This window comes from Mixophyes fleayi, chromosome 9, assembly GCF_038048845.1.
Source record: "Mixophyes fleayi isolate aMixFle1 chromosome 9, aMixFle1.hap1, whole genome shotgun sequence".
Classification (NCBI taxonomy): Eukaryota; Metazoa; Chordata; class Amphibia; order Anura; family Limnodynastidae; genus Mixophyes; species Mixophyes fleayi.
This window is the reverse complement of record NC_134410.1, coordinates 62708518-62724422: the sequence shown is the minus strand read 5'-3', so window position 1 is coordinate 62724422 and position 15905 is coordinate 62708518. Positions and strand designations below refer to the sequence as shown.

The 15905-nt window shown below is 39.0% G+C and overlaps 1 protein-coding gene across 1 annotated transcript in view; it reads left to right on the top strand.

Moving 5' to 3' along the window:
* Positions 1-15905, top strand: part of ABCB7 (ATP binding cassette subfamily B member 7) — a 93734-nt gene that overhangs the window by 40253 nt on the left and 37576 nt on the right. The window contains exon 5 of the mRNA XM_075184430.1: positions 11543-11675. Coding sequence (XP_075040531.1) covers positions 11543-11675 — 133 coding nt within the window. The remainder of the gene's footprint in view (positions 1-11542; positions 11676-15905) is intronic.

Sequence of the window (15905 nt, the reverse complement as noted above, 5' to 3'; positions counted from 1 at the left end):
ATGTTTTTTTCAAAAAAAATCCGAATCCAAAACCTTAAATCCGAACCGAGACCTTTCGTCAAGTGTTTTGCGAGACAAATCCGAACCCCAAAAATAACGAAAATCCGGATCCAAAACACAAAACACGAGACCTCAAAAGTCGCCGGTGCACATCCCTACAAATAAGCACATAAAACTTGACCCAATTCATATAAATCCATATAGATGCATATGTATAAATATAAACACACATATATGCACGCACACATGTATAACATATGAGCAAAACATTTCTCCCAAAAACAAACCTGTGCAAAGCCCTACACATAAACTCATGAGAAAAATGATTAAAGGCCTTCTCCAGATCAATAATGACCAGGGCCACATGGCGATCTTTGATGTAATGGATCGTGTCCCTCAGCAGCACAAGGCTATCTGCAGTCCTGCGACCAGGAATGTCGCAAGTCTGATCTGTATGAACAATCTGCCCAATGACAACCTTTAACCTGTTGCCTAGTACCTAGGCAAGGATCTAGTAGTCCACGTTCCGGGGAGAGTATTTGATTCCCAATAGTGCACCACAATAAAGGTAATTATTTTTTCTTTTCTTTTCTTCCTTGTGGATTAGTATTGTTGAATTTTAGTGGGAGCACCTCCTAAGTAATAAAAGGAGACCATTCCCTTATATGATATGTAAATAGTGAGAATCGTCGGTACCAAAACATTGCAGTTTAATGTGAAACTATAGGTATCTTGTGCCGTTATATACCTCTTTGTATGTGAACATTTCCTTCCTCTGGGAGTACTTGCACAAAACTATTCATTTCTTTCTTTTGTAATTGGCTGCAGCAGAATCAAATGCGGGTTTGTGAGCAAGCTGCATCCCTGGCCTCAGATAGTGCTGCTAGCTGGAGGAAAAATTATTTTATGTACTAGAGCCACTGGGAAACGAAGATGGAACATAGGCTAGCCATAACTGAAGTATATTGTTATATGCAGCATATTATAATGTCAGGCCACATCAAGTATAACAATATGTTTTACAGAAATTGTGTCAGCATTTGGGCATCCTAACACCCTCTTATAAACTGTAGATGTCACTGTTGCTATAGTTCATGACGTAATGGTTTAGTCCAGTGGTTCCCAAACTTTTGCAGTTCGCGGCACCCTTACAGTCTCCATCATTTTTTCAAGGCACCCCTCCAAAATAATTACCGAGCAGTCCCGTTTTATAAGCAGTTGGGTCAAAAAAACATAATAAGTATTTAGGTCAGGACAGAAATACCCATTTAGTTTGTTTGCAAAAATAATACACATAAATCCAAGGGAAAAGAATATTTTTATATATTTTTTTTTTTTCAATTATATTTCTGTCAAAGAATAATTTACAGCTAACTCACACTGTGCCCCCTCTTCATCCCCACACACTCTGTGCCCCCTCTTGCAGCTCCACACACTCTGTGCCCCCTCTGCATCCCCACACACTCTGTGCCCCCTCTGCATCCCGAGGACCAGGAAGAGAAAAAAAAAACTTACCAATCCGGTGACGCCCGGGACCTAGCATCCTCCCTCCTCGCTTCTCACTGAATGTTGGGCATGACGACATTCAGGATGCTTTCATAGCAGCAAAAGGTTTTGATGATTAAAAATCATAAATAGGTTTGGATTTTTACAAATTGTTTTCTGTGTGCATAGATACTTGTTGCACATCATATGCTATATTGTAAAATTCCTGCACAGTATAGTACATTAGTCTGGGAGATCCAGAAACTAGGAATGTTGTCACACAACCCGATAGGCTGATATAAACTACCTGGTAGACTGATATAAACTATACCCTCTTTTACATTTGTGTGTGTATATATCTACTCCTATTATTTCCCTATATCTAAAATGATGGGTATGTAAATAAATAAATAGATCAGGTGTGCACAACCCTTTTTTTTTTTTTTTTTTCCTGGTCCATGGTCTCCATTGGGACATAGTACTCATTTGAAACAATAAAATTTTGCTTGTTTAAAACTCAGTTATGTGTTCTGCCCTCACGTCTGTATTAACATAAATCTTCCCCCCACACTCTGCTACAGGTAAATGGCTAGTGTCTGTCAGGATCCTGCTTAGCCACTCCTCTCCAACCTACTGTAACAGACCCACATACCATGGTTCACAAATGCATTTATTGTGATGTATTGTGTGTGAATAAATAAAATAAAAGCATTAAAAAAATCATGTGCATTTTAATGTTACAAAATGTATTTTTGAAACTTCTGACTAGTACAAGATTATATTTACAACTGTTAACAGTTTAATAGCATTGTAGTTTAGTCATATTTATTTTTATTTGTCATCAGATTACATATTGTTCTATAAGGTATTTTCAAGTGCCTGGTACAATCCGCTGGCGTACCAGCAGTTAACTTCTGCTGTCATTGCGGTGAAGTACATGTCACTTTTTAAAAAAAAAAAAAAAAAAATTCAAGAATGGACCTAATGATTAGTTACACTCCTCAATGCGGCTGGCTTGTCACTGTAGTGTGTCACAAAATATATAGGTGATGCTCGTCACCTTTCAGTAATAATAGCGCAGACAGAATTTGCTGTTGGAGGGTCAGCACCTGCTTACATTGCCACGCTTCAGTGCAATAAATGCTGGGAAACACGTGACCCTTTACCAGCACAAGTGCTCGGAATTTAATGCTGTCAGGTTTTAAAAGCACAAAATAGCACAATAAACACCTGGATTTGGAACAAACATGATCTGTGCACATAAATGAAGCTTATACTGTGGTAAAGTTTAATGAAGCATGCAGCATTCCATAACACAAGAACAGATGTAAATCGTATGATCCAGTCAATACATACACCTAAATATGACTAGTAATGATGTCTTGTCACATACAGTTTAAATGAAATAAAGGCAGTGAGGGGAACAGCGCCTTTGTTTTGTTAAGGAGTTTAATTATCGGACATAACGTGTAGTACAAATGTCATGGTGGTAGTGTTGCTCAGAAATGAATAAAGAGTGGAGTATTAGACTTTCTTTATCACAAGACCTGATGTTTTGCATAGAAAAATAGGCAGTATATAAGGGTTCATATAAAGTGTGTAGTGAAATGTGTGCATAGTGGGACAGTTTTGTGCTTTTAATATAGGCAAATCATGTGTGTTTCTGTAATTATTAGCTAGCGGGATGTATTGTCCGTTTCCGACATGCGTAATAGGAATGTTAGTTTGTGGTGACCAGGACAACCTTTTTTCTTTATAACTGGCATTAATGAAATAACATGGAGGACCTTTTTAAAGACTAAATTTTAATTCCAATTGGACATTGAAATTTGGGTTACTTGAAAGGGTGCATGTTCTTATTGTTTGGGTGGTTCAGAAGTGTATGCCATGAATGTTAAGATTTTAGTTACTGGTTATCCATCTTCATGGATAGGTGCAAAATCACTGACTACATGTGTATTAAGAGGTAGATGTTTCAAAATAAGGGTATTTTTTTAAATAATTTTTATTATTATTACAATTGTCATTGATTTGTAAGATGCCACAGTGCTCTGCAACATCAGGCAGTTGGGAAATTATGATATACAAGGTAAATAAAAAAAAAAACAATTGCAGCCATGAAAACAAAGGGTACCTCGGGCTCTGCACACATGGGAGCTTACAATCTAATTGTAATCTAATCTACAGTTCAGTAGAATTGCACATTAATAGCATACATAATCTCTTTTACATTCAAGATTATTTATACATATCGACCTAGGACAAATAATCTTGACAATCATTCTAAATAAGAATAAGTAAAGTGAGTCCTTCATTGATATGTGATACATGGAAATGCAGTTGTACAGTACATGGCTATATTTCTTGCATAACCCCCAATACAATTATTATATCGGTGTCTCACATAGGAATGCATTTGACAAAGTCATACCAGGATTTTATTCACCTTTGTATCCACTGCCTACTACTGAATTTTTCTACCAACTAATATTTCCAAGGCTAGGTACACACTACAGTGCTTTCAGTCGATTAGCGGGTAAAACACACAATAAATGACTCATTGGCCTGATACCACAGCAGAGTGTGTGCCCTGAAATGATGGATTATCATTTCAAAGCACATTAAATCGTTGATCGAGATTTTTCAAACTGAACTGAAAATCTTGTCCAGTAATGGAAATGCAAAACTTGCCTTAAACACATTGCCGTTTTAAAGTTTGCTGTCAAATTGCCGAATATCGGAGATTTTAAAAATCTGAGCATAATACGTTTACCCCACAATCTTTTCAGCCGATGGATATGACAGGCGAAGGGCACAAATCTGAAGATAAATCTTTTAAAACGTGTATAATGTGTACACATGGATCAGCATGCTGATTGGGACTTTTTATCAGTTATCGGTACAATCATTATAGATAACACATAAACAGTCATTCATCAGCATCATTGTTTATTAATATGGTGTCACTGATTACGTGGCTTTTGACATATGTGATGTACATGAAAACAGAACACATAATAACAGGTATTTGGGTACAATTGAGTTGACTAATAAATGCATTGATGAAATTGACAGAGGAAATCACAGGGCATACTGAAGTATTTCAGCATCAGACATGACAAGGAACATATAATTGAGCAAAGTAATAAATCCATAGATGCAATTAACAGAACAAATCACAATGGCATACAGAAAAACGTTTTCAACAGACATGACAAGGGACATACGAGGTAGGCAGACATGATACATAAGGTAGAGCTAACCTTACCTGAACTTACATTCTAGAAGGGGAGTAATAAAGACAGTTGGATCAAGTGGGACAGTGTTATTTGGTGGTATGGCCAAGGTGATGAAGCAGTGTGAAGAGACATTGAGAATAATGAGCTAAGTGGAGGTACGTAGCGATGGAGCAGTTAAGGCACTAAGTGTAATATCCATGATGGTATAGTAACAGGCTGTTCTTTGAGATTCATGGCAGAGAGAAGGTAGGTTGGGACAGAGTAGAGAATGAGATGGAGAGGCTGTAGGCAGGTGCCAGCAGCAGGGAGAAAGGTCCACAGTATTGATGCAATTATTGTGGGCTTTGGATACAGCATCAAAGCCAGACGTCTCTGTAGTGAGGATGGAGCAGGTCAGCGGGACCATGGGAGGCCAACGATGCTTGTGATCACGAGCAGGTAGATGGAAAACCTGAGACATTAGTGGTATCCAGAGCAGTGGTGGAGCAGCTCAACAGGCAGAGGGCGATGTGAGTGTTCCTGGGGGCACATGGTCCTGCATGGATGGCTGGAGGAGTCTCAATGGCAGATGGTGAATCGGCAGTTTCCAGTATGGCCGCTGTTATGGTTGGGGCGAGGATGGATCTACGGTGCAGATGTCAGGTGACCAGGCTCCATTTTAAATGCCTTGCAATGGTATCGGGCTCTCATTAAGAGGATGAAGTCAGACTCATAGGGGTATATTTGCTAAACTGTGGGTTTGAAAAAGTGGAGATGTTGCCTATAGCAACCAATCAGATTCTAGCTGTCATTTTTTAGAATGTACTAAACAAATAACTAGAGATGTGCACCGGCCACTTTTGGTGTCTCGTGTTTTGGATTCTGATTTGCTTGATGTTTTGGGTTCGGATTTGTTTCGCAAAACACCCGTCGAAAGGTTTTGGTTCGGATTTAAGGTTTTGGATTCAGATTTATTTTGAAAAAAATATAAAAAGTGCTAAAAACCAGTTTTGTGGGGGTTTTTTTTTCACTCCTACGCTATTATTAACCTCAATAACATTCAATAACAATCATTTCCACTAATTTCCAGTCTATTCTGAACACCTCACAATATTGTTTTTAGGCCAAAAGGTTGCACCGAGGTAGCTTGAGCACATAATGCCAAAAAAAGAGGTACAAGATGGAATTGTTCTGGGCCCTCCCTCCCACCCCTCGCGAGATTCGACGCGAGACTTGGACGACAGAGCCTCGTTTTCAATTTTTTTGCCCGCTGGAAATATCCGAACAGTGCTCGGATCCCGTTCGGATCCGCACTGTTCGGGTGGGCTCGGATTAGCGGAATCCGAGCCCGCTCATCTCTACAAATAACTAGAATCTAATTGGTTCCTATAGGCAACATCTCCACTTTTAGTAAATATAGAATATATTTACTAAATATATTTTATATACAAACATAGAATCAATGTAGATTTATTAACACTGTGCAGGAGTGTCTTCAGTAAATATGGACGTCTTACTTTCTAGGCCTTCTATAAGGTCATTAATATAAGGATTGAAAAGGATAAGCCCCAATACTGATAAATGTGATACACTACTAACTTTGCTCCATCTGAATATGTTTCATTTATAACTCCCCTTTGTCTTTTATGTCAACTGTTTCCCTATCCATGTACATGCACATTTTTCCATAGACCTTTTCTTATGTACCAGACTGATATGTAGAGGAGTGGTAAATGCTTTATATGAATGCAGATACATTGCATCAATTGCACTACCTAGATCCAGATTGAAACTTATCTCCTCTTGAAAAGTGATCATATTCATTAGTCATGAGTGGTCCTTGAAACCACACTGACACTATGCAATGAATTATTTTCTACCATATATTTTAATTCAGGTATTTTCTTAGCTCTGATTTTTAGAATATATATATATATATATATATATATATATATATATATATATATATATATATATATCTCCATCTCCAATATGATTTTTGCTGTATGCTCTGGGTCATTGTGTTGCTGAATTATAGATCTTCTCCCAAGTCCTAGGTCTTTCACTTTGCGCAGGTTTTCCTCCAAGAGTTATCTAGATCTTGCTCTATTTGTTTTGTCAAGTGTTTCGGTCACTGAAGCAGATAAGTATTCCCATTGCTTTACAGTCCTGTCAATATGCATCACAATAGGGATCATGTTCTTGTCCTGGAATGATGCATACGATTAAACTTGCAATAAACATGGATGTATTTGAGGACAAAAAGTTAACTCTTGATCTTGACCATTTTTTCATCCACTTGATATATGAAGTTTCTTCAACAATGTCTTTCTCTGTTGTCTTCCCATAAAGTGCAGATCTATCAAGTGCTTGGGTATTGTTGTCTAATGGGCTGTTTCCCAATTCTGCCATATTCTTTCAATTTCTTTATGACTGACTCAACAGTACTTAGGGAGATATTAAGTATTTGACATCATCTTGTACCTTCCCTTGATTGGTGCTTTTTTTAATAACTCCTTGGATGTGTTTCAAAAGTGTTTTGATCTCCATGATGAAGCTTGTACAAAATGAGTGCATATTTAATCTATTATTTGATTAACTGTCTTTTTTTATTTGTAAGTTTTTTGGTTTTTTTATGTTGATGTTAGAGAGTAATTTGTGTTGAGAAGTGGTAGGGATTCCCAAATTCTGTTTCCATGATACAAGGAAATTAAATGTGAAAAATGCCAAAGTGAGTGAAGTACATAAGATCTCACTTGAGAAGAGACCCTCCCTGCCCTTTGTTTTCATGTCTGCGTTTATTTTGTCTACCTGCATGTCCTGTTTTTCCCACTGTCTGGCACTGTAGAGCAGTGTGGCACTTACAAATCTGCGATAATGATAAGCTTCTACTGAAGCTAGGGTGGTTAGCACACGTGGGTGGATGCAATCTGGGTCAAGTGTTTTATATGTATTAATGTTGTTCAACTTAAAATTGTATATAATTACGCTGTTTTGTTGCTGAATTTCATGGGAATTATGCTACAAACCCATCTGCACTTAAAATTTAAGAACGTGCATTTTGAAAAGAAGTTTAAGAACATTTAATCTGATGAAAAATAAAATCTCTGCATTAGATGAGATCATACTCCATTTCTTTTGTCTTCCTAGAGTTAAGCTTACATTCCACTGCACTGCCTTGTTTTGAACACTTGTTGCTTTTCAGTGCATTATTTATGTGTCATCACATTTAAACACTTACATTTATCTTAGGTGGACCCATTGTTATTGCTGAGATGCCTTTTAAGAGGCATTTACATATATATATTTTTTGGCTTGTACAAGATAAAAACTTTTCACAGAATAATTTTTCTTTTAATTTATTTATTTTTTAATGCTGATTGAGTACGTTTGTTAACCTATCCATAAACGTATGTAAAATAAGTATTTTGCTGGCATTTCAACATATAGTCACAACTCATTGCAAACGCTAGTGTGTATGAAGCCTTAATTGCTTAACTGAAAATCGCTCGTAGCCCTACTTTTACTGGGGCTAAACTCATCTTTACAATCTCTCAATATTGTGTCCTGGCAGCACACCTTAGATTAGCTGGTCATACGTATGTATTATAAAACACTCAATTCAGAGAACACATTTAAGATTATCTCAGTGGAGTTGACATTATTCATATTTCTGACATTATCTCTCTCTTATAACTCACATATTAGTGTAAATTGAAATGCATGTGTGCATTTTTTATTGTTTTGCCTTAAGCAGGAGTTCACATGGTATTAGTCCTCCATCCACAAACCATTTCATTTAAAACGTAGACCATACAGTTTTGCTCAAACATATCTGCCTCTTTCAGCCTAATCCGCTCCTTGCGATATTAATGAATTTCAAATCAAGGTAAGTTTTGCTGATGAGAATAAATCCTCACTTGATTATGAATGAAACGGAATAGTACTTGGCCTTATATATATTCATGTTTTACCCTCAGGGAATCCGCTGCACTGAAATCCTGGATGTCGGCTTTAGATCTTATTAAAATGTGTGCAGGATACTTAGGAATATTCCTGCGAAATACTGTTATCTACAGAATGTATTGAAGGAGCACAATTGATATTACTCGCTAAAAGGATATTTTTTTCTTAAATGACGCATTTTATACCCATATACGAGATATACAAAGTGGAGAAGGGCTGGCAAGGTAGTACACCTCCAGAGACCCTTTTCTGGTGTACAGATGACAAGCACAGCACTGTTTCTGATATTACCTTGCACACTACCAAATGTTGCATTATGCAATTATTAGTAAAACTACCTTGGTTTTTCAATTGTTTGTCGATAGAAGTTTTGTACATTAAAAACTGTTTTCTATGTGTGCTATCTAAAAGGAATGGTTTCCTTCCTTTCATAAAATAACTATTCTGATTCTAGCAAATACTATTCCCAATGCAGTCCCTATAGGTACAGTGATGCACTTTGTAATAAAGCTTCACAGTAGTACACAAGTGGGCTGTGTTCTCTTTCCTGTACTGTGCAATGAGGGAAGTAGTACAGGCAGCAGAGAACAGCCCAGCCTGCTCTGTGTGGTAGAGGTCTCTTTGGGGGAGATTCCATTACATGCAAAGTCCTACGGAGATGCGGAACCTGAAATCTTTGCTTGTTTTTTTTCCTCGCACCTCATAGGGGGAGATACAACTGTGAATCACATTGCTTTGAATTCTATCACCCCCTTTATCAAATGCTACAGGAGCAAGACTTCCCAGATTTCCAATGTTCATCACACCTGGATTAGGGCCAATTGCTCTCAGCAAAGTGAGGGTAATGAGCCCCATTTCCAGGTGGGCTGAACATTGCGGGTCCTGAAATTGAATTGCTCTGGTGGCATTTGGCATTGAGTCTGCACCATACAGTTGCAAGCAAAACTTAGTGAAGTTTTCAGTACCATATTAACCAGAAGTGTGTGCAGGAGGACATCATGCGAGGGTCCTGCGGCACTTTGTGGTTAATTGAATCTCCCAGTTTGTCAGCAGAGCAATACAGTGCTGAAACAATCTGAGCTACAATAGAAATAGGTAAGCATTTGTTACATGTGTATATTAGCCATTGTCTATTTTGCAGACAAAAATGGAATAGAGGGAGGACATTGCCTATAATTTTACAAAGGAAGAAATGGGGGGGTGTTATAGCCATCAAATACCTCTGTAGACAATAATGCTAGGAAAGGGTATTGAAATCCAGTTAGTATTTTGTACTGATAATTACTCTCTAGTTATATTGTAGAAGTTCGTTTACAGAAAACATAAGAATTTCACAATAAACTTGAATGTGCAGACGGGTCACATGGTCAGTAAGGTCGTATTGTCTTCTCTGGTGCTTCTGCTCAAGAATACTTTAGCATCATATAACCATGACCCTCTATGGCAGGATTATCGATTAGAAGATGGAATACATCACATGTGTTGGCCTGAAGGGCACTCTAAATTCTCATGGGAAGCTCAAATCATTCATAGACATGTTTGGTTGGGCTGTTGGTTGAATGAGCATGCTGTACACCAGTGTAGCAAAATACAAACTTGATACAAGTGAATAAGCACTCATTAGCATTCACAAATGTGTTTTTGAAAACTCCTACACTTTGAAAGAAAATATTTATCTTTAATTGTCTTTTTTTAATGTTGTTTTTTGCTTTTGTACCTGTTACATCCATATGTAGCTTGTGCAATATAGATTCTCCAATGCGATCGCAGTGGTTACAAAGCACAAAGGGTTTTATTCGCAAAATAGGTTACAGAGAAAAGTTTAGCTTGCTTGTGCTGTTAGCACCAACACAAGCTTCTATGAGAACACTCTGGCTTCCAAAGCCAGAAGTGAACAATTTATACACTGTACAGTTGTAAAAGCAGGGACATCACAGAGATACAGTTACATTATTAAGGTCCACATTCTATGGTCAATGGGTCATGAACTGCCAAGAACTCACCATCCCATTGATTGATCTCTCTGGTCATTGTTCCTTGAAGTGGCCAGGTGTCCTTCTTCCGCCTCTAGACATGTATAAATCCGTTCTTTTATGACATCTCTGGACTTGCTGTTTGGTGTATGAAAAGTGATATTATTTATATTTTATAACTGCGTTCGCAATGTGCGAACGCTACATAAATAATACCGAAAACGTTCTCATGCAATTGCGAACAGAATTTTACTGAACTCAATGTAATTTAATTACTGGAAACATTAAATCTTCACCACTTTATATTTTATATTAAAAGATAGAAAATACGTTAAACATATTTAAATGGTAAAATAACAATTATGTTGCTTATTAATTGCATCGCAACTGATGTAGTGTACAGAAATTATTAATTACCACCTTCGTCCAATTATTAAACGTCAACTTAATCTACCTATTTAAAAAAAACAAAGCAACGTTTAGGAATTATTAGCCTTTTTAGGTAATAAAAGGCTGGTTAGTCTTGGCATTAGAAAAACTCCAGTGATACAACATGTCCAACACAGGGGTGTTTGACATGCAGTGTGTTGCAGGCTCTTACACCTGTGGTTGGAGGGGGAGTCAGTCGAGTTTCCTTTATTGACTCTCTTAAGTTCACCTACAGTGAACAGGAAAAAAAACTGCCCAGCTGCTGCAAGTGACAGTGGGCACAGGCTCATTGTAAGCAATAGGTTCTATCCCCATACCTATTACCTGTTTACATGCTTTTACTACCATAAAAAGTATAGTAAAATCATGATTTTCTTTTTTAAGCATCAGTGGGTAAACGGCCTTAAAGACAGGTACTTATTTCCTGCCTTCCTTGACCACTAATATTTTGGGGATTTTTTTTGTCTACAGGGTATGAACATTTTGGTGCCCTTCATGTTTAAATATACAGTTGACAGTCTGAATGAGATTTCTGGGAATGCGCTAAACCTGGCTGATGCATCAAATACTTTGACCACAATGGCAATGGCTGTCCTGATTGGCTGTAAGTATCATACAATGTATGGATATGGAAATGTGCTCTTTCACTAATATATTTATAGATGTTTTAGTTCTAATTTTCTTTTTTTAATTGGCTTTAATTTAATATTTTATAAACTACTACACTTTAATAAATTATATTTTTTTTATTTTTATTTCCATTTTTACCCCAAAGGCACAGAAAAACAGAGCAATTGTGCCTGATTATATTAATTCATGTATGGGAAGCACAGAAAACACAGAGCAACTGTGTCTGATTATATGAATGCATGAAATGGAAACACAGAAAACAGAGCAACGGTGTCTGATTATATAAATGCATGTAAGGGAAGTGCAGAAAACAGAGCAACTATGTCTGATTATAAGAATGCATGTATGGAAAGCACAGAAAACTCAACGCCTTAATTCAACCCCTTGGGCCTGAGTGACATGACTGTTGGCTGTTAGTGGGATTGGGAGATGACTGCACAAATAGGCCTATAGCTTTAATCTTCACACCGCAAGCTCAATAATGATTTAATTCATGTTTCCTAATATTATAATCATATCAAAGTTGTTTTTGTAAACTTGTATAATCTTTTTCCTACATACAGTACTTAATGTTAAGAGAAATAAAAATCAAGAAAATAAATGTGAACTGTACTCTCCCCCTTGTTCTATGCTTTTTAATTGTGCTTAAAAAGCCTATCTCTATGGGGCCTGTTTCCTAATCATCGTCCGTACCCTCGCCAAATTCCTCCCCTCCATCAAATTTGATACCAGGCTCTGGGATTACCACTCCTCCAAGTTAAAACTCTCCTCTGCGATATCCCCCTTAACTCCTATTTGTCATAACCCTGTGTTTTTCCCTCCTGGTTCCTCCACTGCGAAACACCGCAACTGGACCCACGCAGGTTTTAAATTTCCAGTGGATTTTTCCAAACAGGGTAGCTGGCTTCCGTTAGCAGAGCTCCAACTCCAATCCCCGTCCCACATCCTCAGCCCTTTTGAATTTTTTTCAAATTAGCCATTTCTTACGATCCCTTCCACCATCTTATTTCCTAAGGCGGCGGTTCCCAAACTGTGCGCCGCGGCTCCCTGGGGTGCCGCGGCGCTGTCACTGGGGTGCCGCGGGCCAGCCATAAAAAAAAGAAAGAGCACATAAACTTACCAATCCGCCGGGCGCCGGGACCCAGCAGCCTCCTCTCACTGAATATCGACGTCAGTAACAAGCTGCTGCGGGAGAGAGGAGGCTGCTGGGTTCCGGCGCCCGGCGGATTGGTAAGTTTATGTGCTCTTTCTTTTTTTTATGGCTGGGTGAAGCGGAGGAGGACAGCGGGGCAGCGGAGGAGGACAGCGGGGGGCAGAGTGACAGAGGGCTGCAGAGGGGGCAGAGTGCCTGGATGCAGAGGGGACAGAGTGCCTGGATGCAGAGGAGGGGGACAGCGTGACAGAGGGCAGTGAGAGGTGACAGAGGGCAGAGGGGGCAGCGTGAGGGGGCAGAGGAGGGGGAAAGTGTGACAGAGGGCAGAGGAGGAGGACAGCGTGACAGAGGGCAGTGAGAGGGGACAGTGTGAGAGATGGCAGAGGGGGCAGCATCAGAGGGGGCAGCGTGAGAGGGGGGGCAGAGTGACTGGATGCAGAGGGGTCAGTGTGTCTGGATGTAGAGGGGGCATTTTTGCATACAACTAAATAAGTATTTCTGTCCTGACCTAAATACTTATTACATTTTTTTGACCCAACTACTTCTAAAACAGGACTGCTCAGTAATTATTTTGGAGGGGTGCCTTGAAAAAATTTGGAGACTCTAAGGGTGCCGTGAACTGCAAAAGTTTGGGAACCACTGTCCTAAGGGATTTCACTCCCTTCAAAACGCTTTGTAGATGACACCCCTTGGACAGGGGCATGAACCCAAACTTACAGTATTCTCACCTTGGCCCTTCCCTCTCCAAACCCTCATGAGGATGATTGGGAAAAAGACCTGGGTCTTCTACCGAATGAAGAGGCTTAGGGAGGAAATGAGATTGGGGATAGCTAAAAGCTCCACTTCAACTAAACTCAAGGAAACTTCCTACAAAATGTATTACCGCTGGTATTACACCACAACTAGATTTCCTAGAATATTTCCATCTTCCTCGCCCTACTGTTGGCGGGGCTGTGGCCTCAGGGGTACTGTGCTTCATATTTGGTACTGTGCTTCACAATCACCTCCCTCTGGGACTTCGTCCATAGACTCTTAAACACACTATGCCACACATCCTGACAGTGGCCATGTCACTTATAGCCCTCAATTGGAAATACACCTTGTCCCCATCTCTCGGCACTCAAGCAGATCTGGCACATGGCCACCATGGAGGAAATTACATATTACCTCCATGATAGAGGCCATGCTTTCAACCAAGTATGGGCCCCATGGCTAAGCGTGGAACACGCGTTTCCTCCTCTGTAACGAAGTCGTATAATTGGATGAACGAAAAGTATATTGGTTAATATTGTTTTATCGTGCGATTGCACTCAGCATGCCACGCGGCATGGCGCTATCACGCGGTAAAACACGCACGCGCTCGCACTACAACATTTGGTTATTTATATATTTCATATTTATTAAAGGTTCCAATCCACATTCATTTATTAGTAAAATGTATTCGATTGTATATTTATTTATATATAATACTGTAGCAAAGGTTTTTATGGTTCAGGTGTTTTAAAAGATAAAGAATTTGGTCTCATATTAAAGCTTATTTCAGCAGCATTAACCCGATGGGGACGGAATAGCGATCGCATCTAGCGATCGCAAGATACAAGCAATATGAGATTAATGCTCTTAAATACTTTTGTGTGGGTCAGTTTGAACTGGTCATTCAGAGTCAAATCATGGAAACAATAGGGTGGAGGATGTTCCCCTCACCCTCTGTAAGGATCAAATGAACTGACCTATAACTTGCAAGGAGCTGGAATGCCATTAACCCCCGGACCAATGAAGAACTTACTTAGTGTTAGCTGGACAAGTATATACAAGCATGCTGGCTTTCGTCCTCTCTCTTTCTTGTGGAAACTGGAAATGTGACCGCATGGCTACAGTCATTGAACCTGAATGAAACCTATAAGGAAGATGTAATGTATTCAGTGTTTTTATACGTTCCTGAGTTAATGTAACATCTTTAATAGGTATCATGTATCGGCTATATTGTACTTATTTATTGAACTGCTAAACAAATTGCTTTTGCTAAATAAATTACTTGTGCTTCGGAACCACACAATACAATCGCTTGGGCAATTCTTATTTGAAAACGATAAAATTACTTTAATATCTGCCATCCACTACGCTGGCCCGTGTGCAATGACCTTGTTCTCCCCATTGTTTCTGGCTCTTTATACCCTGATTGTCCTCTAAATTCTCACATCACTCAATACCGTGGTAGCCCTCTCCCCCCCCCCCCCCCACCCTCCCAGCCACTCCTTGTTTCCATTACCTACTATCGCTCTTTAACCTATAAAATCTGGTCATGTTTTTCTTTAACACAATATATCATATCTGCTATTTCCCTATATATCTTACAAAGTATTATTATTCTGCTTTTTGTATATTCTTTACTGGCCATTGAAAATATAAAAATATTTTAAAAAATAAAAGAAAAAAGCCTATCTCACTCATATCACTTAAGTGGGCTCATTTGCATATCCTTCTCTTGTCTGGCTAGCAAATTGAAAATAAAAATCTATCCTATTTCTCTGTCCTATAATCTTGGGGACCCTGCTTCACCATGGGGATATAGAGATAGCTGTGGAGATGGTCTCTTAGGAGATGATTTAAAAAGAAGGTTCCCTACCACCTACTGACAATCATCATTTTTTTTTTTTCTGTAAGTGCCTGGAGTTTAGGCATTTACCTCGTATATCAAGGTTGTTTTTTCTTTTTTCTGTTATTCCTTATTCCTCTCACACTGCCCTGTCGATGTCTTGAGGGCAGCATGGATGTCTTGGGTGAGTGGATGCAGGGCATAGCATTGGCTGGCTGGGACTTTCGTTCACGGAAACCCAGCAGGTAAGAAGCCGGGTCTGTGGTGTAAGCATGCGCTCAACCTGGCCGCGACCCTCTAGAGCCCTCTGCCTCTTTCTACCTACTAAGGGGGATGTGGACAGAATATAACATTTTGCATTTCATATTTAGTAGTTTGAAGGGCTCTTCTCTTCTTTTTACCCCTGTTTATGTAGGTTGAATTAAGTGGTTGAGTTTTGTTCTAGTAAAATTTGC